Source organism: Danio rerio, chromosome 22 (genome assembly GCF_052040795.2).
Source record: "Danio rerio strain M-AB ecotype USA chromosome 22, GRCz13ab, whole genome shotgun sequence".
In the NCBI taxonomy this organism is placed as follows: Eukaryota; Metazoa; Chordata; class Actinopteri; order Cypriniformes; family Danionidae; genus Danio; species Danio rerio.
The window spans coordinates 23,581,538-23,607,402 of NC_141042.1; the positions used below are offsets into that span (position 1 = coordinate 23,581,538).

At 37.9% G+C, this 25,865-nt stretch overlaps 2 protein-coding genes across 51 annotated transcripts in view; both read right to left on the bottom strand.

The window, feature by feature from the left end:
• Nucleotides 1-286: 286 nt before the first annotated feature.
• Nucleotides 287-25,865, bottom strand: part of ptprc (protein tyrosine phosphatase receptor type C) — an 82,855-nt gene continuing 57,276 nt past the window's right edge. For all 50 annotated transcript variants that reach the window (XM_087304376.1, XM_087304375.1, XM_087304365.1 and 47 more), the window contains 15 exons: nucleotides 13,890-13,980; nucleotides 13,704-13,771; nucleotides 13,478-13,514; nucleotides 13,185-13,282; nucleotides 12,045-12,170; nucleotides 11,808-11,965; nucleotides 8,444-8,579; nucleotides 5,771-5,914; nucleotides 5,597-5,687; nucleotides 3,905-4,035; nucleotides 3,633-3,767; nucleotides 2,834-2,956; nucleotides 2,297-2,463; nucleotides 2,074-2,209; nucleotides 287-1,200 (listed from right to left, as the gene is read on the bottom strand). In XM_087304376.1, the coding sequence (XP_087160502.1) occupies nucleotides 847-1,200; nucleotides 2,074-2,209; nucleotides 2,297-2,463; nucleotides 2,834-2,956; nucleotides 3,633-3,767; nucleotides 3,905-4,035; nucleotides 5,597-5,687; nucleotides 5,771-5,914; nucleotides 8,444-8,579; nucleotides 11,808-11,965; nucleotides 12,045-12,170; nucleotides 13,185-13,282; nucleotides 13,478-13,514; nucleotides 13,704-13,771; nucleotides 13,890-13,980 (1,995 nt within the window). In that variant the 3' untranslated portion in view covers nucleotides 287-846. The remainder of the gene's footprint in view (nucleotides 1,201-2,073; nucleotides 2,210-2,296; nucleotides 2,464-2,833; nucleotides 2,957-3,632; nucleotides 3,768-3,904; nucleotides 4,036-5,596; nucleotides 5,688-5,770; nucleotides 5,915-8,443; nucleotides 8,580-11,807; nucleotides 11,966-12,044; nucleotides 12,171-13,184; nucleotides 13,283-13,477; nucleotides 13,515-13,703; nucleotides 13,772-13,889; nucleotides 13,981-25,865) is intronic.
• On the bottom strand, nucleotides 22,802-23,758 carry LOC147831575 (zinc finger protein 618-like). Its single transcript, XM_087304398.1, has one exon. The coding sequence runs from the start codon at nucleotides 23,683-23,685 to the stop codon at nucleotides 22,876-22,878; it is 810 nt and encodes a 269-aa protein (XP_087160524.1). The 5' UTR covers nucleotides 23,686-23,758; the 3' UTR covers nucleotides 22,802-22,875.

Below are 25,865 nucleotides of genomic sequence, written 5' to 3' on the forward strand. Positions count from 1 at the left end.
AAAAAAGTACACATTTAAATAGGTTTTTGGCTAAAATCGTCAAAAGTGTGGTTATGATGACTATCTGACAAGCTAATTCAGAAAAGTGCTTAAATGTCACTAAAATGCAGTATTTAAATTTCACAATTCAATTGAAAATGAGGTGTATAATTGCAAAACAGTCCACTTTTTGAGAAAAAGAACCCTTTTCACCAGCTTGGATCCTGATAACATTTCTACTCATTTAAAATAGAAAACATTGCAATGAAGAGGCATTCTATTGGTGAATAAAAACAATTACCAGTCATATTGTTCAAGCCTTTATTATTTTGTTAACTTACATCTGCTTAAAATGAAAATAGGTAGCCTATGAAAGATTCAGAAACACACAGTAAAAAGAAAGATAGTTTGATGACAGCTGTAGTACAAGTCATCCTTGCCATATTTTGTTATTCTTGAACATAAAAAAATAAAAAATATTTATTCACATCAAACTTCCAATACAACATAATTTAGACGCAAGATTGTGCTTTGATAGTTTTCTAAAAACAAAACAAATGGTAAGGTCCTATTTTACAATACATTCAAATGCAATTTGATAGCCTAATAAACTCAGATCATAAAGCAACACCTTAACACGTGTGAATAAACAATCAATATAAACAGATTTGTCACAAATATCATAATTACACAGAAAAATTCAAACCTGAGAGGAAAAGTTTAAAAGGATCAGTAACATGCTGGTCAAACGACAACAAATGTACTGTAAAACTAAAATATAACCAAAAAAATACCAGAAATATTATTTTTTACAATTTTGGCAGACACTTGGTGTCGAATCAGTAAAATGTAGCTGAATAAAAATGGCTAAGCTTCAACAGTGGCGGCGGGCCCGTTGGTTGTGGCCTCCGGTGTGTTTTTCTCTCCGTCTCCCTCTGCTGGTGAAGCCGCGGCACTGCTGTTCTCCTTGGCCTCCAGCTCACTACTCTCCGTCGTGGTTTTACCGTCTTCCGTCTCCTTCTGTTCGGTAGCAGGAGTGCTGTTGGCGTGCTCGGTGGCGGCCTCAGCGGCGGGCTCGGCGAGGAGCGCGGTGGTTTCGTTAATCTGCACAGGTGTTTCGTTGATGATCTCCGCGCTGTCGGTTGCAGCCGGTGTCTTTATGGTGCCATTTTGCACCGGGAAGGCGCCCTCCAGAGTCGTATAGAGGAACTGATACTGCTCCTGTGATGAGTTCAGAGTTTTACTTCAGAAGTGTAACTTAATATAGTTTATTAATTTGTTTGATATACATTAACTAACTATTAATTCTTTTTAACCGTTAACCGGTTTTGGTTAGCATTTTTTTTGCATATGCTAGCAAAAACCGTTTGAATTAGCTAAAAAATATGGTTTGTCTGTGGCCATGTTTGTTAACTTTTCTCTGAGGTAGGCCTACTTCAAAACCTATTGTTTTGAAATCTCTTTAAAAGCACTTTTTAGAAACATTTTGACAAGAGTTAGCAAGATTTTAATTAAACTATGAATGTGTGGCCCTGTTTGATTTTTTTTGTGAAACATTTTAAAAGACGCTTAATTTTTTGTTAGAAATATATAGAAAAAAAGGTAGTCAGGGTTTGTTTTGTCTGTTCTGTTCCTTTTCTTTATACCTTTATATTTTTCATCTTTTATATGCCGTTTAGGGCATGCTAACAATACCAATGGTCCTATTGTATTTCCTGTTTTACTTTTTTAATTTCCATAGCTTCAGAATTTTAAAAAAGGTTTGCATATTGCTAAATGGTGTTATAATAGCTGTTTTAACATTAAATTATTATTATTAAATTGTCTCTTACTACATTTATGAAATAATTTTACAAGCAGGACAAGCAGGAAATGTTCATAGGCTAGTTGCATCACCTCATTGAAATTGTCTATATTAGCCTATATTACAAAATAACCTTGCATAATGTGAATATGGCCCAAGAAAACAATACTTCTCTGAAAGCCACAAAATTACAATGGGCATTTGAATGAACATTTATTGATGAATATTTTTGATATATAGTAATAGAAAATTCATTAAATCCTATTTACAAAAGAAGAATTAAAACTTACAAATGTTTCCACCATTCCCTGTCTCTCCTTGCGCAAGTTTTTGACCACTTGGAAGACGTCAACCAACTTTTCTGTTAATGAGCAATCCATAAGATTCCACAAAGCACAGAAGAGTCCAGTACGCGATGACCCATTGCTGGAAAAACGAGATTAAGATAGATAGATTTATTTAATCTATCCATAGATCCATCCAGAAAAAGTAGGTCTCCGGTATTAGCCTTACCTGCAGTGCACTACTATAGGGATGCTCCTGTTTTTTTTGCTGTTGTCATATTTGCCATTCTCTCTGATGTTCTTTATCATCTCTATCAACTCCTGAGCATTTTCTGGAAGTTCATTGCTTTTCCATTTTAGGAACTGGTACTGATCCAACTCCAAGATTTCGTTCTTCTATTATAGGATTAAAAACGAATCAATCAGTGCATCCAAAATGATATACTACAATAATTTTGTATGTGAAAACAATATGTGTGCTGAGTAGTTTGTCTAAATTAATTGTATTTGGTAAACAGGTGAGAAGTACTTGGATGACTCACAGGTAGGTAAATAAGGTAGGTGATGTGATAATAAATGGTCGATGTAGTATGTTTAAATTTAATTTATGCTACTCACATTTGTACTATATAGAACATACTTTTTTAAAGGTCGGCAAATACGGTCAGAACCAACATGAGTAGTGTGTGATTTCAGACACATTAATGACTTAATTCAACGAAGATAACATGTCTTCAGTTAATAGCATGACAGATATTCCACTTACCTTTGTGGACTGTATTTCCAGGTGACGTTTTACATATGTTGGGAAGCTTTCTGTCTTTTTCACCTCGATTTCCATATCTCCAAACACTTTCTTTTCATCTCCCCAATACTGACAGCACAAATCCTAAAAAAAATACAGATGGGTCACTCTACCGGAATGTCTAATCAATCAAATTTCAGAAAATGTCTACAAAAAAACAAGAATAGTGCCGAAATCCAAAACATTTAATGTCATTGATGTTTATTTAGTGCGTAACCCACTATTTTTATGAGAGAAAAATGTAAACATGCCAATTTTCACTTAAGTCAAAAAATGACTTTTAGAATAATTTTACATCATTATGTTTTTTTTACAGAAATATCGGATGATCTGTTAGTAAAATCTGTTTACTTTGGCCATATCTGTAGCATTATTTGGTGATCTGTTAGCGAAATCTGTTGACTTTAGCAATATTTCTTGCATTATTTGGAATGCTATTAGTAAAATCTGTTGACTTTAGCAATATTTGTTGCATTATTTAGTCATCTATTAGAAAAATCTGTTGACTTTAGCAATATTTGTTGCATTATTAAGTCATCTATTAGAAAAATCTGTTGACTTTAGCAATATTTGTTGCATTATTTAGTCATCTATTAGAAAAATCTGTTGACTTTAGCAATATTTGTTGCATTATTCAGTCACCTATAAGAAAAATCTGTTGACTTTAGCAATATTTGTTCCATAATTTGGTGATAGCGAAATCTGTTGACTTTAGCAATATTTGTTTCTATCTGTTGTCTGGTACTGTGGGAGTTCATACCTTGCCGTCCTCTTGACAGTCTGTGAGCATAACAACTGTTTTAGTTTGCTGCTGGTACAGCATGAGCAGAAACTCTGCTGTTGTGTTTGGTAAAGGCCCTTGTGCTGCGATCAGACTCTTCTGACACCAGTAGCCCTGTTGGAAATCAAAAGGTGTGTATGGGTTAACGTTTGGGTAATTTATTCATTATTTTACATTTTCTCCTCTAGTCCAACAATTGAATAATATAAAATCTATAAATTAATTAAAGCCTAGAAAATCAAAAGTCGTACATCTAAGAATGAAGCATTGATGTATTCATTAGATTCTTCTTCTTCTTCGTCTGATGAATACGTGTCATCCTCAGGGTCGCTGGTCTGGTTTCCCGCAATGTCCAGTCGAAACAACACTCGATTATAATCATCTGCAAAATAATAATAATAATAATAATAATAATAATAATAATAATAATAATAATATTTATCTGATACTAATTCAAAACAAATTAAAAATCTTTTTTTTTTCTGTGTTTACTGGAACTAATACTGTAGGTGTGATTTTTAATGAAATGTTAATATTTCTTTAATTCAATAAAGGTAATTATTATTAGTATTAACATCAGGTCTTAATTTTTCTTTGTTCATGTATTGCTACCCAGTCTGGCCAACACCCATGCAACAATTGATCTAAATAAAACTTTTTAACAAGGTAATTTTTAACTCTATTTACCATAATGGTTTCATTATTTTCTTTACAGTAACATTTGTTTAATGTATTGTGACGAGCATCCCATGAAGCTATCAGCATCGTCCTGGAGAGGAACGAGGAACACCTGGGCCCTCTCGTTCCCAACTAATCAGCACCAGCTGCAACTCATCCAAGACCGGCTACATAAGCCACACCGAAAGAACTAGAAAGGGAGAAGCATACGAAGGAAACAGAGCAGTAACTCTTATTCTCCCTTTCTTTCCTGCAGACAGCAGTTGGTGACGGATCGGGTTCCTAGACCCATCTCACAGACACTGAGCACCCCACGGATGCAAGAACATCACCCGCTGGAGCACCACTTTGGATTTTGCACTCATGCACCTTTGTAAATAAATCCACCCTCTGGGATCTAAACTAGTTCTTTTTGTCGTGTGATTCTTCAGCCCATCATAGTATTTACTGCTGAGGACGTTGACCTGGACAGATTGTTGTGCGTAGATTTATTTTATTATAGTTTTATAACTTTTAAAACATTTTGTTTATTTTTTTTATTTTAAAGAAAGTTTATGTTGGAAAAAGTGTATGGATACAAGTAAAGCTTGCTTGTTTTTACACAATATATGAAATATTTTGCAAAGAAATACTAAAAATATTTAAAAATATATTTAATTATTATTGTATTAATTAATGTATCAAATGTACTTATATTTGATAGGGCAAATAAAAATCTTTTCCATCTGGACCATTTGAAAAATTCCTTAGCGTTTATCGCTTTGAGTCTAAAATTTCATTTATAATGATCTAAAAATGTCTTTTAAAAGTCTTAAATTGAACACAAACCAGTAGAAAATGTTATACTTTACACAAACACAACTACAAAGCATAAATCTAGAGAGTTTTGAGTTGTCTCTTTGAATTTTTTGAGTTATATAAATATGTATACTAGGGCAACACAGTGGCGCAGTGGGTAGCACTGTCGCCTCACAGGAAAAAGGTCAATGGTTCATGTTCTCCCCGTGTTCAAGTGGGTTTCCTCCACAAGTCCAAAGACATGCGGCACAGGTGAATTGGGTAAGCTAAAGTGGCCGTAGTGTATGTATTTGTGTGTTTCCCAGTGTTGGGTTGTGGCTGTAAGGGCATCTGCTGTGTAAAACACATGCTGGATAAGTTGGTGGTTCATTCCGCTTTGGCAACCCCTGATTAATAAAGGGACTAAGCCAAAAAGAAAATGAATGTATGAATATGCATATTACTATAAGTCACTTTTGATAACTCACATGGGATGACTTTTGAGTCCCGATTTTTGTCCTTGTTTTCTTCGCTGCTTCCTGTGTTGATTGTTCTCCAGTTTTTAAATTTCGGCAGTTTCTTTGTAAAGCAAATCAGAGAGAAGACTATGTGCATTAACAGTCAAAAGCACACAATCAGCCAGATAATAAAATGGAACAAACCTGGAACTCTATTTCCATTATGCTCTCATTGCCTTGTTTCTCTCTGATGGTGTTGAGCACTGAGTGGAACTCAGACAGGAGGATCTCTGTCTCTCCAAACTGATTGTGCTCTATTAGAGCTGTGTGGATCAGTATGTACTGGGCCTGAAACAATCAATACAGTGTTACATGTTAAATCAAGGAAACACACACTCATGAAATCTTATTGCTTGCATACAGAACTAATTTGATGGATGTCTTTATAGTGGTTTAAAGTGAAATATAATTTGACTACATTTAAAGATAACATTTGGTAACGATCATCAGTTATTTACTCCAGAGCAAATAGAATTGAGTGTAATGTTAAGTTTTTATATACATACAGACATATATTAGGGCTGTTAAATGATTTTAAAAAACTTAATTAATCACTCTTTTTAATTACGATTAATATAAAGATTGATTAATTAATTACTGATTAAGCACAAAATGCCATATTTATTACAGAAATAAAAACACAGGCATTTAAGTGCCATTTGAATTTCAAAACAATCATTGCCAATAACAAACAAAAATGATTTTCATGTTGGATTCTAAGTGGACTACAAACACACACACACACACACACACACACACACACACACACACAATACAGCAGACCCGGTGAGGATCCCTTCAGATTCATCAACACGCATGATCGAGTTAATCAAATTTGCTTAAACTAAGTGTTCTACAGTATGGCTGTATTTTACAAGCAAAGATTCTGACACAGCAACGTAAAGCAACGCGATGTGAGGGCTCATGGAAGTAACTTAGCTTAAAGGCAGAGAATAGGGCTGTGGCTGTCTTTGACAGCTTGTGACTTCATTGGCCACTTTCACTACAGTAAATTTACATGGACTCCAATACTCTGCTTTTAGGATTAAGATAATTGTGATTAAAAGTCTACCATGTAAGCAGCGATTTTTGATTACCTTAAAGCGATGTTTCTCAACTGTGGGTCGCGGGAACATTTTTAGTGGGTCGCGGAGTGTGTGATCAAAAAAACAAAAATACAAAAGTAAAAATTTTAACTCAATTAGCTTATATCGGACTTTTATTGTAAAATGCGTGTGCAACAACCGTACTGTTTGACATGTAAAATTTCATTTAATTATAGCATCAAATATGTCGAAGCGCAAGTACGATCTCGAATATGTAAAGTGTGGATTTACATATATTGACAACAAAAAAGGCTTAAACCTCAGTGTGTCATATTTAGTGAGGTGCTCTCACGAGAAAGCATGAAACTTTCTAAATTGAAACGACATTTAGAAACCAAACATCCCAATTGCAAGGACAAACCTGTGGACTATTTTCAAAGATGACTCCAAAAGCTGAGGGCATCACAAAAGTGCCTAACATCTTCATCTTCAAAACAAGCTCACCGTTTAGCAAAGGCCAAGAAAGCCCACACAATATCAGATGAGCAAATAACTGGTGATTGTTATAAAAAAGGGTTATGATCATTTTAATCATTGTACATCAATTTGCTGGTTTGTTCTGTTCAACAGGATCATGTGTTAATGTGTTAATGTTTTATTAACAGTTCAGTTTAGTTAATGATAACTGAACTTTTCCTTATCCTAAATGCTGTTTATAGTATTTGACGTTTTTACGCTATAATATTACTATAATTTGATACATTTTGATTTATCTTTCACTACTTGTGTATGTTAAGAAATAAATACAAATAAATTATAATTCCTAAAATTACATTATATTTCCTAAAAATTTGGGTCGCAGCATGATGACCATGTAAAAATGTGAGTCCCATGGCCAAACCAGTTGAGAAACACTGCCTTAAAGGATCACGCGAGTCCCGAAATGCGGAAGTTTTTCTTTCCGTTTGCCATGAGGTATCAAATTCCACTAGAACATCCTGAATGAAAATATGCTAAATGAGAGTGAACTGCTGAACTGCAGTTGAAGTCTAAAGATTAAAAATTAAACACCTGAAATTGCATGAAACTCTGGAGGAAACGCAGGATAGCCTGGTGATGCGACATTAATTGTTTTATACTAAAACTTTCCTTCTAAAAGCCTGTCCTTGGTCTTATCCAAATTTCTTTGCACGTTAAACACACGCAGGACCAGACCAAGCTGAACTGTTGGTCTAGGCAAATGGCAGTCCCACCGCCCTGAACCTGAAAGTGACTGATTCGCAGATGAAAGTTAGGACCGGGTGTTCGCTCACTATTCTGCTCCCAAAGGCGGCTGCCTAGGTCACCTCAATGCACGTGCCATCCCTGCACACACGTTGGCCACAACAGGAAATAAAAATAAAAAAAACTGCAACTGCGTTATTTGCGTTATTTTTTTATGTGTTAAATATTTAAAATTAATCACGTGCGTTAACATTTTGACAGCCCTTATACATATACATATATACATAAGTTGTTTTATAGTATTATGAATATTAAATGACTATGAATCAATTACCAGGTAACATTCAGAATTAAATAAATAAATATTTTGTTATAATTAATAAACTAATACATAATGAAATTACTATAAAAACAAACAAACCAAAAAAAAACTATGCCTTTTTAAATGAAACTTATAAAAAATTTTCTGCACCGGACAAAATTTTTTGCTGATCAATAGCAAATCACTCAATATAAAACCTAATGATAGCTTTCCTAGAAAACTCACCTCCACTTGCACCATGAGGCAACGCTGGCGACGTAGTTTTGCGACAAATCCATAGATATCAACTCTGTTCTCTGCTTCCAGACTCTCAATCATTGCGTCGATCCCAATATAGGTTCCTGTACGCCCAACACCAGCACTATAGAGGACACAACACTTTTTAGTCTCATCAGTTACAGTACTTTCTGTGCTACCAAATGTGCATAGTATTCTCTATGGTCTTGTCATATTATGGCACATAAATTTCAAAATATATATCCAGCTGCAGACCCACAGACGTTTCAGGCATACACAATCTAGCACACATAATCTAGGCAAACCAAATATGGTTAATGATGAAATTCCTACTGAATTTCACAAATATGGCGATCGAGACCACCCGTGCTATGATTGCCATTCATTAGACTGTGAACAGTTTATGGTTTCCCATTGCAGTCATTATTTCCTTATTATATCGTAACTATCTTTTTAATATTTGTTCAGTTTTGGAACTCAAATTATGTAAGTAAAAATAATTGGGTTAAACACTTATGACTTTATTCATGTATCCACATACAAAAAGAAAACATAATAGACCGTCTAATTGTAGCATTAAGTGTAATAAACTAATTCAGGATCTTAATGTTGTCACATTTAGTTCAAATTCTTTTGTAGTAAAATATTAAAAACAAAAAATAATGTGTCACATTAAAATGAGATAGTATAGTTAATAATTTTAAATTAATATAGTTATAGATTTTTTATCTTTTATTAAAATATTACTTAATTTTTTCTTATTAATTATTAGCAGTTAATTTGTTTGTATTACTATATTTGTTCCAACTATAATTACTACAAATTATCAGTACTTTATGGTTTAAAAACAATATATTACATACTATAAATTACTATAGTATTTAATATGGGAAATCATTAATAAAAACATTATTAGAAAATTAGTCAAATAAATACTATTTAATCACTGGAGTAAAATATTAATATAGTGGTATACATTTATTAAATCTAAAAAGATTTTCATTACATATAAAGATGTATTGTAGCCTGTACATATTAACTTGCTATTATTTCCTTTATATACATTATATAAATTAAAGTTTTAAATACCTCTGAAAAATGTTTTAGCAAGGTCAGTAAATGAGTGTCTGCTATCTGACTCATCATTTATCATTGATGATGACTGATAGAAAACGGTTCAGTCTATTATATTGAATGGCGATCATAAACAACGTTCCCCATTCACCCGTCTTGATCACCATATTTGTGAAATACACTATTGTTTATTGTGTACAATATTTATTAACAATATATATATATAAAAATACATTGATGACGATGTCCGAGAAGACATAAACAACATTATTATACAAAAAACTATGTTATCTCTCGCTTTATTCACCATATATAGATCTCCAGGACCCTATGTCAATTTTCTAAAAGAGTTTTCTGGTTTTATTTCTGACTCACTAGTTAAAACTGATAAAATTCTAATTGTAGGAGACTTTAACATCCACGGATGACGCTAAAGTCTCATAACAGTACAGAAACCGCATTAGTAAAAAAATAACCAACAATTTACTCTTAGCTGCTGACCAAGGGTGCATCTCGCTATCAATTTTACTCGATCTTAGTGCCGCATTTGATGCCATCAACCACAATATCCTTATAAATCACTTAAAGTCTACAGGCGTCCAGGGACAGGAGCTACAATGGTTTAAGTCATACTAAGCCGACTGTTAGCAGTTTGTGAATATTAATGGACAGCTTTCACAAGTCAGCCCAGTAAAGTATGGGGTGCCTCAAGGATCAGTTTTAGGCCCTTTGCTGTTTACAATTTACATGCTAACCCTGGGAGACATTATTAGAAGACATGGGATCAGCTTTCACTGCTATGCAGATGATACTCAGTTATATATTTCAACTAAACCTGATGAGATGTCTGAACTGTCTAAGCTAAGTGAGTGTATTAAAGATGTTAAAGACTGGATGACCAACAATTTTTTTCTCTTAAGTGCGTGTGCGTGTAAAACAATATAATTTACACAAAGAAATTATAGAGGTTCTTCTCTAAAGAAGTAGTTACTCCACCCAGTTTAGAGCATCATCATGGGTGTTTTACGTTATAACTAATGTAGTTCAAACAATGGATTTGCGACAGAGAAACTACGGGTTTTGGGAAACACTTGTCACTACATCATTCTTTTATCAACCGATGCATCATACTATGATAGTTCAGCTGCGAGTTACGTCTTTGTTTGGGAAACCCAGATTGAACATTTTTAAACCATATCTTATAATCCAAATTAAATATTAATCAGATCCTCATTCTTTCACTCCAGTTGACTTGGTTACACATGATTGTTTTTAGTTGGATAGTCCCAACACAATTGGGTTATTTGGATTTTTGGTTATTGCGCACTGAATCAGAAATTTTGTTTAATTTCGCACTTAAAAAAGTAAATTCAACCTCACACTGTTAATCGTCTTTCACCTTCAAAACCTTTCATTCATTCATTCATTCATTCATTCATTCATTCATTCATTCATTTTCTTTTCGGCTTAGTACCTTTATAAATCTGAGGTCACCACATCGGAATGAACAGCCAACTTACCCAGCATATGTTTTACGCAGCGGATGCCATTCCAGCTGCAACCCATCTCTGGGAAACATCCATACACACTTATTCACACTCACACTACGGACAATTTAGTCTACCCAATTCACCTGTACCACAAGTCTTTGAACTGTGGGGGAAATCGGAACACCCAAAGGAAACCTACGCGAACATGCAAACTCCACACAGAAACACCAAATCACCCAGCCAAAACTCGAACAAGCGACCTTCGACTCGACAGCACTACCTACTATGCCACTGCGTTGCCTCTTTAAAACTTTTGTTCATCATAAAAAAATTTTAATCAGATTTGATTTTTTTTTTTCTTATCTGAAAAGGTGTTTTGAGACATGTTTTGACAATTTAAGGCAGCCATACAAGCGAAACCAAGTCAAAATAGAAAATGGCGTCAAAGAAACTAATCCACTTGGTCTTGCAACACAAAGCCCTTTATCTAAAAAGATTAGAAAGTTAGTATAAAAACAGATTAATTAATATGCATCAGACTAGTTTGCAAGGTTTGTGTGCATAATGAATATTTCAGATTTTAATAAAAAAAAATAAGGCATACAAATTTTTTGAATTTCAGTCTGAAAAGACCTTAAAAATATATATTCCTACAGTTACGATATCTATTTTTCCGTATGCTTGCAGAGAAAAGCCTTCCAAAGATTTTCTTAGATGTACTGGTGACCCAATTAGAGTGCATAAACATTGAAAAAGTCAGATTTTTACGATATGTCCCCTTTCCGTACCTGCAGTGGACCACGATAGGGCCACTGAAGAAGTTTTTGAAGGAGTTGACTCTTCTCCTGAGCTTCAGAAGCTGACCGGGGTCTGTAGGCACGCCATGGTCCGGCCAGCTGATGAACTGGATATGAGTGATTTCTCTTTCTGAGGCCTTCTCTCGCTTCTGTATACACAAACACATGCACAAGATGATAAAATTGTCCGAATAATGGTACAAACCAATGAGTGGACCACATGCTCACATTGGCCAGGACCAGATGGCGAATGATATAATCAGGGCAGTGTTCCTCAGTTTTAATTTTCACCACGAAATCATCGAAAATCTCAGTCTCTCTGTCCAGACAGGGCCAGTACTGGGCGCATTTGACCTAAGAAAACAAAAAAAAATGTTTCGTTATTGTAAACTGTACATATTTAAAATAATGTTTTTGCCAAAAGGGTTAGGAATGTTGCATTGCAAAAAAAACAAAAAAAACAAAAACACAGTAAAACTCGATGTTAAGGTTGACATGTTAAAAGGTAAAATAGCCTAAATTGCATTGAAAAACTACTAAAACTTTAACTAAATTGAATATACAAAAAATACAAAATAAAAGGCAACTCAAACTTATAAATTGGAACAACCTGGAAATTGTAAGTTTTTTTGGGTTTTAAATGCAGAGTTGTGTGTTTGACTAAAATGTAATTCTGTTTTATTCTGCAACTAATAAAAATTGGTCACGTTTATTTTTTTAAATTTTTTTTGTCATTTACAGTTTTGTTTGTTTTTTTCGAACACAAAACGTTTTACAGGCATGTTTACTGTATATTCAGTTTAGACAAGACAACACCAAGTTTTATAACTTCAAAAGAATTAACAAAGCAACATTTGGTGGATTTTTAGTCGAAATTAATTAAAACATTTGTTATTCTGACCATTTGTTCTTTAATGAAAAAAATACAGGATTTATGTGAAATTGTAGGAAGAGTTTTTTTTTTCTTTTTTTTTTAACAGATATTTATTTAATGAAACAATTATTAACATAACTCCAACACAATCTTACAGCAATTCGTAACTTTTTGTTTTAGTGGCTAATTCATATGAATTCGTACAATCTCATTCTTATGAATTATTACGATTCGCTTATCCCTTAATGGCGGTCAGGTTTAGGAGTTGGGTTGGGTGCCACACCTCCTTTTTAAAATCGTACATTTTCGTACAACTGAACTTGTAAAAGTATATACGAATTAGCCACTAAATTGACAAAACGTAAAATAATTACATTTCCTTATGAGATCAGGCTGAAAAACCCCTGCTATTGAATAGTGTAAATTAATTTTAAGTGGTCATTTTTTCCATAGTTGTACACAAACAATTCTATAATAGCAAACAAAGCACAAACCTTATTCCCTTCCTCACAGCGGGTGACCATGACAATAATAGATGACTTCTGCTCCCACATCATTTGCCAGAAATCAACAATAGTTTCATCCTTGGGTCCTGAACAACACATCCAACAGAATATTGAACTTTAACACTCTATTAATCATCACTATTAATCATCTTAACTGCTGGTATAATCTATTCTCTCATTTTTTTTTTTTTTTTTTTTGTCAAGCAACAGAAATTGTCCTAAAGTGTGCATTTATTGGCCGCTTTAAATGTGCTTTAAACATTCACAGTTCAGACTTTTACCTTGGGCTGCAATGTATTTCTTTGGCTCTTGATAACCCTGTATGGATAAAAAAATGTTGAAATAAGAAAGCCAATTAAGTTTTACCAACTGAAAAATCCTTTGATATTAAGTGTATTAAAATAATATTTACTTGCATTTAATATACATTTAAAATCTAAATAAATGTCAACAATGAATAAAATGATATTAAACAAGCGTGATATATAGAGATGATATAAGTTGTACCTCAATAAAACTGGCATTGATGTAGTCACCATAGGCTCCAGATGACAGGGTCACACGATTATAATCATCTGCGAATTCAAACACAAAACAAGCTGTTGTCAGACTGAAATATGTAGAAATGTGTAAAGAATGCTCAAGGAAAAAAGCATAAATGGATCTGTTTATGGACGCTAAAGAGATATTTACAAGGCAGGATGTCAACATAGCGGTTCTTGGACTGGTTTTCTGGTCTCTTCGCCTCCTTGATGGTGTAATTGTTAAAAATTCGGGGAATGCTCTGAAGAGAAAACATGCATTCTCATTAGTATGGAACAATAAAATAAATAAGGAGAATAATAATAATTAACATGAATAAATAAATTAGTATTAGAGAAATGTATAAATAAAAATTGTATTAAACTAATTATAAAATTATAACAATTATTTAAAAAAATAACTTCTACAAGAATTGATTAACTGAGATTAAAATAAACCAAAAATTAACCAATATCTGATTTAAATACATTTAACTTAATCTACACATGGCCAGTTGTTAGTTCAAACTACTAATTTAAAATGAGCTAAAAACAACACAATTCTTGAGGTTTTTGGGGGATATATTTTTTTATGTTCAATCCACCTAAATTTGTAAAAACTAATAAGTTAACTTAGTAAAGTTTCACAAACTAATTTCAAGAGGAGCATATGATATGATTCATCGTGGCTGGCCCCATATCCGTAATCATTAGCAAGCTAATCAGATCATTCCAAATTCAACATAAATATCCCATCTAACTTTACTCTCTTATCTTCATTTTTTGCAAAACCCCACCGAGCCACCCCATTTCCCTCCGCCTCTTTTCTAGATTAATCCAGGATTGGGTGACATGGTGGCTCAGTGGCTAGCACTGTTGCCTAACAGCAAGACGGTCTTCTGGTTTGAGTCCCGGCTTGGCCAGTTGGAATTTTTTGTGCGGAATTTACATGTTCTCCCTGTGCTTTTGTGGGTTTCTTCTAGGTAGTCCAGTTTACTCCACAGTTCAAAGACATGCAACTTAAGTAAATTAAATATAATCAATAGGAACAATATAAGAGCACGTTAGTAATAAGCTTTCATCGCATGGATATGCGCTGGTGTGGTTGGCGGTCTATTCCTCGCTGCCCCTGATAATCAAGGAATAGGCCGAACAAATTTGGGGAGCTCTAAAGAACTACTTGATCTCGTACCCCCTTGCATGCTCATCGACCAGGCGGGAGCCATGGGCTCAGTTGTCTCCGAGCTCAGGGTTCTTTCTCAGGGCAGCATGCTAAACCTGCTAACATTATCAAGCAATATCTAAGTGTGAACTCTTAAAGGGGTGGTCCAGAATAGAGATCTGCGCGGGACTGAATTTTGAATTTCGCTTCCGCCCGCACCCGCCAGGTTTTAGTCCAAACCCGACCGCTCCCGCTTATGTTCAGCATTCGTTGTCCCGCTGCCCGACCCGCTCCGTTTTCAATCCACCGTGCCCGTTCCCGCTTACGAAGGGGAAAGGTTGAGGGACAGAGCTATATAACATATATATAACAGAGCTGACAGCCGATATAACAAGCTGTCTGTATAAACACACACAGCACCAACCAAGCAAGCGACGCACATTATGTGTTTATTAACGCAGAGGGATCATTGCTTCAGCACCAACTGAGTGGATTAAATTTATTCTCCTTATTTCTTTCTGTTTTATTATGAAGAACATATATATTTTTTTTAAGTTTTAGGTAAAGACATCAAACTATGCCTACACATGCAAGCTAACCCATGATTAGACTATTCATATAACCGGTAATACATAAAGTGAAATCATAACGGTAAAAAATGTGCATTTATAAAAATGAAAGCAAACATTAAAAAGGGTTCTCTGTTTTGTCAATTTAATTGCTTTTAATAATATTATTAATTATGAATTTTTAAAATTGTAATATGAACTACTGTGGGACCATGCAGTGTCCAACTGAACATTTTTATTAGGCTACTCTAACATTAATCCCTAACGTCTCTGCGTCTCTGCTAAAATTAATTTAACGGCAAATTTCTTTTGCACTTTTTCCCTTTGAGCTCAAGAGAGCTGTAGCCTTTTTGAAAAATTAGTTAACCAAAACATTAAATTAATTGTGTTGTAGTGCTCACCTTCATGTCATCTAGTTTTCTCCCGTATGAGCTTCCGCTGCATGCGCGTTTTAAATGTTTAAATGCTACCTGGCACTGATTGCGGTCCAGGTGCAGCTCATCAACTCCCGTGTATATATACCGCACTCACGCTCAGGTTCATTGCGAAGTCTTGATTTGCCTGGCTGTCATTTCTGAGCGTTCCATACTCCCTGCTTCGGACTGATCTGTGTTTCTGACCCTGTGCTTGTTCTACGATTACGAAAGACATCTGCCTGCCCCTGATCTCCAGCCTGTTATTCTGACCAGTAAGATATCTGCCTGCCTTTGAACTTTTGCCTGTCCCACGTTCTGTCTCCTGGATTGCCCCTTTGTGTTTGTTTGTATGTGTGCTTTTAATAAAGCTTGCAAATGGATTCAATGCCTTCTGACTCATCACAACAAAAGACTTCGCCACTACAGAATCCAGCAGCTTTAGCACAAGTTTCTACTGAACTTTCCGCTCAAGCCACTCAGTTAGCCACCCATCATCAACAACGCACCCATCTAACATCCCTCACGGAGGAACTGGTGAGAGCTATGCAACAACTCCGTCATCCGAGTCCTGCAGTTACCCCACCTGCTACCATGACAGCTCCCCAGCCAACGCATGTCTCCAGTGTTCCGGCTACCGTAAGTCCCCGATTAGCTTTTCCTGAAAAGTTTGACGGTTCACCTTCTCGCTGCAAAGGCTTCCTATTACAATGCAAACTATTTGTTAACCAACAACCTGCATTATATCCCACTGATTCCAGTCGAGTGGCTTTTGTGTGCAATCTGTTAACGGGGAAAGCGCTGGAATGGGCTACAGCGATATGGAAGGAGGAGGAATGTAACTACCCCACGTTTGAAAATTTTCTCAAGCAGTTTCGGGAAGTGTTTGAGCATCCAGCAGAAGGGAGAAGCCCCGGCGAGCAGTTACTTTCTCTTACCCAGGGGCGTAACACAGCTGCAGAATACGCCTTGTCATTTCGCACTCTCGCCCCTCAAATTAACTGGGTTGAAGACACACTGAAGACACTATTCAGACGGGGTCTGACTGCCACTCTGCAATCTGAATTGGCTTGCCGTGACGAAGGAAAGAAATTGAACAAACTCATTGAGCTTACCATCCGTCTTGATCATCTGATTCGCAGTCGTAGAAATCCTCGCACACAGCTCCACGTTTCAGGCGACACGCCCCCTGATGAACCCATGCAACTGGGTTTCACCCGTCTTACCCATGAGGAAAGAATGCACCGATTGCAAAATCATCTATGCCTGTACTGCGGCCAATCAGGGCACAGGAAATCCACCTGCAGCGTACGACCTCATACCCCAGTTCAATTGGTGAGTCCTTCCCATGTTCCAGCACTTTTCAGTGTACTGATTCCTGTAATTATTAAATTTGATAAAAGAATGATTAATACCACGGCTCTTGTCGACTCTGGGTCTGCCGGAAACTTTATATCTAAGAAATTTGCTTTAAATCACGAACTATCTCTCAGCTCATATGATTCCTGTCTTGCAGTGGAAGCATTAGACGGTCGTCCTGTGGGTGAAGGACGCATCCGTATGATCACGAATAAGCTACAGTTACAAGTTGGTGTTCTACACATTGAAGAAACGCAATTCTACATTATTGATTCAGTTAATCATCCACTGGTATTGGGACTGCCATGGTTACGACGACATGATCCTCATATCTCCTGGAGGGACGGACAGATACTGCAGTGGAGTGAGTCATGCATGAAACAGTGCATCCAGCCCATTCACAAGATTCCATTGCGAACCACCAATATGTTACCTGAACTCGTTGATGAACGAATCCCCATTGAGTACCATGACTTACATGAAGCTTTTAGCAAACAAAAAGCTACTCAACTTCCCCCACATCGACCAAGCGATTGTGCTATTGAATTAATTCCAGGCTCCAGTCCTCCAACGGGTCGAATATTTCCTCTGTCACAACCTGAGCACAAGGCAATGTCTGAATATATCGACGAGGAATTGGCCAAAGGTTTCATTCGACCTTCTACATCTCCTGCTTCAGCTGGATTCTTCTTTGTAAAGAAGAAAGATGGCAGTTTACGTCCCTGTATTGATTACCGAGGGCTCAATGAAATCACCGTAAAATTCCGCTATCCATTACCCCTTGTACCTCCTGCCCTGGAACAATTAAGAAAGGCTAGATATTATACCAAGCTTGACCTTCGCAGTGCCTACAACCTGGTCAGAATCCGTGCCGGTGACGAGTGAAAAACTGCGTTTTCCACCACTAGGGGGCACTACGAGTACACAGTAATGCCCTTCGGCCTGTCAAACTGTCCGTCCGTGTTCCAATCCTTTATGAATGATGTCTTTCGGGATATGCTGGATCGCTGGGTAATCATTTACATTGTCGACATCCTGATATATTCAAACACGATGGAGGAACATGTTGAACATGTACGTATGGTGCTGCAACGCATGATTCAACATCGTCTGTACGCCAAATTAGAGAAGTGTGAGTTTCACCAGACACAGATCGCCTTTTTGGGATACGTCATCAGTGCAGAAGGGGTTACTATGGATGACACGAAAGTACAGGCAGTTCAACAATGGCCGTTACCTCAGAATCTCAAGGAGTTGCAGCGATTTCTAGGTTTTGCCAATTTCTATAGACGGTTTATCAGAGGCTTTAGCTCAATAGCCGCACCGTTAACAGCCATGACCAAACGAAACTCCCACAAATTAACCTGGTCCTCTGAAGCACGACAAGCATTTAGTGATCTGAAGACTCAATTCACCACAGCTCCTATTCTCCGTCATCCCAACCCAGACCTACCTTTCATTGTGGAAGTGGATGCATCCAACACAGGAGTCGGGGCGGTATTATCCCAACGTCAGGGTCAGCCATCCAAAATGTATCCATGTGCCTTCTTCTCCCGTAAATTGACCAACGCAGAACGAAATTATGATATGGGAAATCGCGAATTACTGGCAATGAAATTAGCCCTGGAAGAATGGAGACACTGGCTGGAAGGAGCTAGTTAGCAATTTACCATCTTAACTGATCACAAGAATCTGGAATATCTCCGCTCAGCCAAACGTCTAAATCCCAGACAAGCTCGTTGGGCTTTGTTCTTCACCAGATTCAACTTCATTGTCACCTATAGACCAGGGAGTAAAAATGGTAAGGCAGATGCACTATCCAGGCTATCAGAGGATAAACCCACAATTAGTGATGAAACCATTCTTCCCACAAACTTATTAGTGGCTCCAGTACAGTGGGACATACTTACCGAGATCCAAGAGGCAAACCGAGAAAACAACCCTCCAGTAGACTGTCCGAATCACCTGATTTTTGTACCCAATAACATACGTACCAGATTACTGACCCATGTTCATGACACTCCCAGTTCGGGGCATCCAGGCATCACGGCAACATTGGAGTTAGTCAAGGCTCGTTTCTGGTGGTCGTCTCTCACGAAGGATGTGATCAATTATGTTCAGAAATGTAAAATTTGTCAAACTACTAAGGCATCTCACCAAACCCCTGCTAGCTTATTACAACCGCTACCTGTTCCTCAGCGGCCCTGGTCCCATATAGCGGTAGACTTTATCACGGATCTTCCTGTTTCCCAGAACAACACAGTCATTCTCACGGTGGTTGATCGTTTCTCCAAGGCTTGTCGCCTAATACCATTGCCCAAATTGCCCTCTGCTTTTGAAACCGCAGAAGCCCTGCGCAATCATGTATTTCGGATGTTTGGCTTACCTGATGATGTCGTCTCAGACAGAGGATCCCAATTCACTTCCCGGGTATGGTCTGCTCTCTGTAAAAATCTAAATATTAATGTTAGTCTCACCTCAGGGTACCATCCTCAATCCAACGGTCAAACTGAACGAATGAATCAAGAAGTCATTCGATTTCTACGTTCATACTGTCATCAGCAACAGCACGACTGGAGCAGATATCTGATGTGGGCAGAATATGCACAAAACTCATTAATAAAGCCAGCTACGGGTATCACACCATTTAAATGTATTCTTGGCTACCAACCACTTCTGTTTCCATGGTCCGGAGAACCCACTGAGTTACCTGCTGTCACGGATTGGCTGCAACGGAGTGAGGATGTTTGGAATCAGGCTCACAGACATCTCATGAGGGCAGTCAGGAGGAGAGAGATTCAGGCGAACCGTCATCGACGCCAGGGACCCACGTATGAACCGGGGCAGTGGGTGTGGTTATCGACACGGGACCTTCGTTTGAGATTACCCTGCCGCAAACTCAGTCCCAGGTATGTAGGGCCGTTCAAAATATTACGCCAGATTACTCCAGTGTCTTTCCGCTTAGCCTTGCCTAATCATTATCGTATTTCTCCCACTTTTCACATGTCATTACTCAAACCCGCTGGTGGTCCACGAGAGGAGACGGCTGAGGAGGAATCGGAAACCAGGACCCCCTCACCTGTCATGATCGAGGGCGAAGAAGCCTATCTCGTTCGAGAAGTGCTGGACTCTCGACGCCGGGGTGGCGCCCTCCAATATCTGGTGGACTGGGAAGGGTATGGTCCGGAGGAACGGTCCTGGGTGAATGCTAGGGATATCCTAGACCCAACTCTCACGGAAGAGTTTCATCAGAGGTTCCCAGAGAAACCAGCTCCCCGACAGTGCGGTAGACCCCGGCGTCAGGTGCCTTCTCGCTTCAGGAGCCGCTCGCAGGAGGGGGGTTCTGTTGTAAATGAGGGCGATGCCGATCCTCTTGTGCACCACCAGAGGGAGCCATCGCCCGAATTCTAATTCGACTCACGGACTCAAAATCCCACAAGCCCTGCTACCTGGCACTGATTGCGGTCCAGGTGCAGCTCATCAACTCCCGTGTATATATACCGCACTCACGCTCTGGTTCATTGCGAAGTCTTGATTTGCCTGGCTGTCATTTCTGAGCGTTCCATACTCCCTGCTTCGGACTGATCTGTGTTTCTGACCCTGTGCTTGTTCTACGATTACGAAAGACATCTGCCTGCCCCTGATCTCCAGCCTGTTATTCTGACCAGTAAGATATCTGCCTGCCTTTGAACTTTTGCCTGTCCCACGTTCTGTCTCCTGGATTGTCCCTTTGTGTTTGTTTGTATGTGTGCTTTTAATAAAGCTTGCAAATGGATTCAATGCCTTCTGACTCATCACAACAGGTAGAAAGGTTGGAATGACGGGAGAAATTAATGACAGAAATAATTTTCAGGTTTGAGTAATGCACAAATTCTTTCTGAGAGGGCAGTAAATAAATTCGTGTAATTTATTAATTTATTTATTTACCTGCTAGCAGTATTATATTATTTATTTATATATTTATTTATGCTGGAATTTGTGGATTTGAATTTATATTTATTTGCTTATCTAATTATTTTTTTATTTATGCAGGAAATTATGGATTTATTTACTAATTTATTTAATGTTTTTTTGTATTTATTATTTATTGTTTTTCCAGGTTTCGTTTTAAGAGATAACAGACAATAGGTTAAGGATATTATTTATTTTTATTCGTTTTGTCAAGATGCTTTTAACATTTTAAATGTCAACGTGGAAAATGTATTTTAAAAAAATGCATGTACAATATAGCCCATTAGTTATTTTAATGTAAAATACAAACATACTATTTTTCTTTCACCACAGTAGGAAAAAATAAAAACAAAGGAACAAAATCGTTATCCACTGTGAACTTAAAGGGTCACGAAACACCAAAACACATTTTTTGAGCTGTTGACAGTCATATATGTGTCCCACACTGCTAAAAACACTATTAGGACACCTATATTTCACTAAAAAGTGTAAATTGGTTGTTTTTGCGTTATTTCAAGCAAATTCGTACTTCCTGTTTGAAACGAATTTTTGAAGCTGCGTCACGGTCATGACATAATAGCGTTGTATTCCAGCGTGCAGACTGGGCGTCTGTGCCAGAGTGTGTCTTATTACGTCTTACAGTGTGATGCATTAATGCATGAGTAAGGCTTGGTTCAAACCAATCAGCGCGCTCTATTGTGCAACTTCATTAATATTCATTAGTGTCACCGTCTTTACACCACAGAGACGCCACGTTGTGTTGGCAAAACAAGCGTGAAGTGTTGCTTTTATAGTTTGCTGCCATTAAGTTTCGTTTTCATTTTCTCTCTGTGAGAGCTCATCTGGATCAAGTGTGGATTACAGTGTACGCGACGCTCGACAACAATAATTTACGTGTCTAAGGGGGATTATTGTTTACCTGAGAGCTGTTCTCATCTGCAAACGCTGAAATCCGGATTCCGGATGTAGTCTTCTCTTCATAAAGACGCGGCTCTAGTTGCTGGTGATTGTCCTGTCTCTACAGATTTGGTAAGTGAGCGACCAGTGCTCTTTGTTTATTCAGTTTTTTCGTATCAAATAAGTTAACTATTGCATTGAGTGCAAACATGTTAGCACCGCATTTTGTGACCGGAATAACACACGCGGCTTTCGGACGCTACCTGCCGAGTGCATCTAAGTTTCCGGGAAATGCGGAGTTTTTTTTTCTGTCATTCGCCGTGCGGTATCAAACATTGCATGAAAAATACACGCTTAGAGCAGATCTTCGAATCAAATATCTCATTTGTCGCGAGGGGCATGAATGAATTCCCTGAATGAAAGAGCCAAACTGCAGTTAAAGTCCAACATTTAATAATTTGGCAAATAATTCGACTACAGATGTCCATGTAGGTTAAACACCATCCCTTTCTCCTGTGTATTTTGACTGAAACTCGCGCGTGCCCAAATAGACACTCCCACACCCTCCCACTTTAGTTCCTCCGACACTCCCCCCTAAACAGAGCTGGACACCCCCACTTTTCTGACTTTTTCCAAAGAAGAGGTGTGAAAACACCCTGCTGAAACGAGGGGGTTTCATGGCCCTTTAAATAATTGTTAAATCCAACAAAGAAAACAGGCATATATACAACAATAAACGGCATCTCAAAATTATAAACCGTTAATGAAATGAAAACCGTTATTTACATGCAAGATCCTTTTTTTTATTTATTTTAAGTTTCCATGCAGGAAAAGAATGTCATTGACTGAGGAGGGTTTCAGTACCGAACGTCTCTCCTCCAAAATCCGACCACAAAGGCTGAATGCTCTCTCGGAAGGTGCACTCGTGGCAGGGATGCAGAGGACAAATCTTGCAAGGTTGCTCAGGGCAGGGAACTGGGAATGGTTTGAATTCCACCACTGCAAAATGTTTTGTTGACTTGATGATTCAAGTTTTAAGGTCTTGTACTCTTGAATCTGAACATCTAGGGATTTTAATCCACATGATTCTTCCTCTTCTTCCCAATCGGAAAATTTATAATAAACAGTAGGTCTTTTGGCAGGTGTTGGTTCAATATCTTCATCATGTGTATCAAACTTTAAATCTTCGATCATCTCCTTGACTCCCTGTATCACATCCTGTCGCCCTCTTTCATCTAACATTTTTAGACCTCGCAAATTTGGTGTCAGAAAGGTTGCTATTTTATAAAGCATATGAACCGAATGTAATAAAATGCTGTCTGTTGATAGTAATTCTTTCAGCCGTGTTACACAGACAGTTGCGATTTTAGAGAGCAGAGGGTCTTTCGTGGCTGAAGTACAGTGCTCAATTAATCGCACAGACCACGGAAGAACCAGTGAGGCACTGGGAGCTGTGTTATCAGTTTCCAAGTCGTCAGTTGCCTCTTTGAAGGGCTGTAGGAATGATACTAGTAACTTAAGTGTACTGATGCTAATGCGTCCGATCTTGGCATAATTGTTGCTCTCAGTCAGCACAGATGCGATGTCTTCGTACTGTTCTAAGACAGAATTTAGCATGTCAAAATTAGAGTTCCATCGTGTCTCTATGGATTGTTTCAGTGACTTTTTTAGCTTGCCCTACAGTCCTGGGTGTTTGAAATATGTGACCAATTTTTTAACATCATTCAGAAGCGCAGCGATTTCTGGAGACTCTTCTATTATGGCAGAACCAAACGCGCTGGAGAGCGTCACGTTTGGTATGTGAGCTGTGCAGTTTAGCCTTGTGTATTCTCGTAAGGCATTGATCATGTTGGCTCCACGATCTGTGACAAAAACAATCTTTTTGCCCATGTCTGTCGCATCGATGCCAAACACTCTAAGATTCTGCAGCAGGTGGCTTCGAATATTTTCATCCGTCTTTGGGGTGCTTGGGTCAAAAGGGGCCGCAAAAAGCACTCTTGAATGTAGTTCAAATTGCTCCTTAACATAATGTAAGGTCGCAGACAAAAATGACGTTTTACGATATGTTTCTGTCCAAATGTCTGCTGTAACAGAGCACCCAAACTTCGATATTGTTGCAGTAATTTCGTCCACAACAAATTTACGTTGAATCTGAGCCCACATTTCAACATTTCTTGACACCGTTGTTGGGTGTGGTAGTATCTCACTGACATCGAATTTTCCTATTCTTGCTGCTATGTCGACTAAATGTTGGGCCAGCTGTGTGAAGCCTTTTCCTGAGTTAGTATCATACGGTCGAATGTCTTGGCAAACAAATTTAACACATTTGTCTGTGGTTTCTTTTCTAAACTGTTCTGGCACTCGCAAAGACTTGGTGAATGTCAGTTTTGTTTGTCCCTTTCTAATCAGACATGAGTGCTGTCTTAAACCTGAGGTTCCAGTTTTGTGACTGCTAAAGGACAACACTTTGAGGCATTTATCACATTGCGCAAAGGGTATTTTTTTCCATTTGCGTTTATGATGCATGAAAAATACTTCCATACATCAGACTTGCCTGACGTTGGTTTTCTAACAGTAAACTGACCGTTTTCGATTGCAAGCTCAATCTCCTTCGAGGACGGCCCTTTTTTCACTTTGCTCTGCCATGTTGGTAAAGCCCGCCCTGCTCTGAGGACAGATGATGCACGCACAGAGTGTGCGAAAAAAAGCACGTACAGAAAGCACTGGTTATGCGTTCAGCACGTGATACAGTCGTGACTAGTATTAGCACTGGCTGTACCTGTGCTTAATAAGAATAGGAAATAACAGATATGCTATTCCGAAATAACATCGGAAATGCTAAGGTTTGACCGCCCGCCCCTGTTTAGATTACACCAGAGTTACCGACCGTTACCGCGTTTTATTCGGAAATGTAACCCCGTGCCGCAAGAACTCAGTCGGGTCCCGCAGCGCCCGCGGTACAGCCGCGGGAATTCAGACCTCTAGTCCAGAATGTTATTTTAAGGCTTGGTTGTGTTAATAAGATGCAAAGCAATGTGTGCTCATGTTTCACTTGAAGGAAATTGTGTTATTTTTTCATATATCTCACTTTGATTATACAGCTACTCAGCTAACATGAAAACGACTGTCATATTTCCTAGTTCCTCTAAAAGGCCCTCCCTCAAGTGACTCTGCTTGGTCACCATCATAATGTGCTGTGATTCACCGATCGGCTCCACGTCATGCCCGGACAAGCATGTGCGTTTTGTGTAAACAGTCTGTCAGTCAACACCTGTCTGTAACGAGTGAAAGTGGGATGCGACTCCTTGCTTCGAAACGTTTCAAAACCTCACTCTACGGTGACACCTAGTGGTCATTTTTTATGAATTGCATTGAAACAGCTTCAGCAAAGAACAGTTGAGCTAATTGAGATATTAAACCCCACTTTGCACAAATGAACCTTTAACTGTTGTAGAGGAGTGGTTAAGGTTTCTGACTACTATCCGGGGATAGTGGGTTCGTAAACAGGCTGATACAGCTGTTTTGAAATCCTTTAATACCAGTTGGTAATGCTATGTTCTTGTATCATTTTGTTTTAACATTGGTCTGACATTCGAATAAACACTTTGTGAATAAATTTGTCTTGTTTTGGTCATGAAACAGGGTTGTAGCTAGATCAGACAGAAGTTAAGTGGCCAGTTGTGGCCAGAAGTTAAGAATAATTATTTATATTATTCATTTAGTTTACCATTCATTGTATTTTATTAACGTCCACCTAAACCCTAAACCCATCCCATCACAGTACTGTAAAAATATAA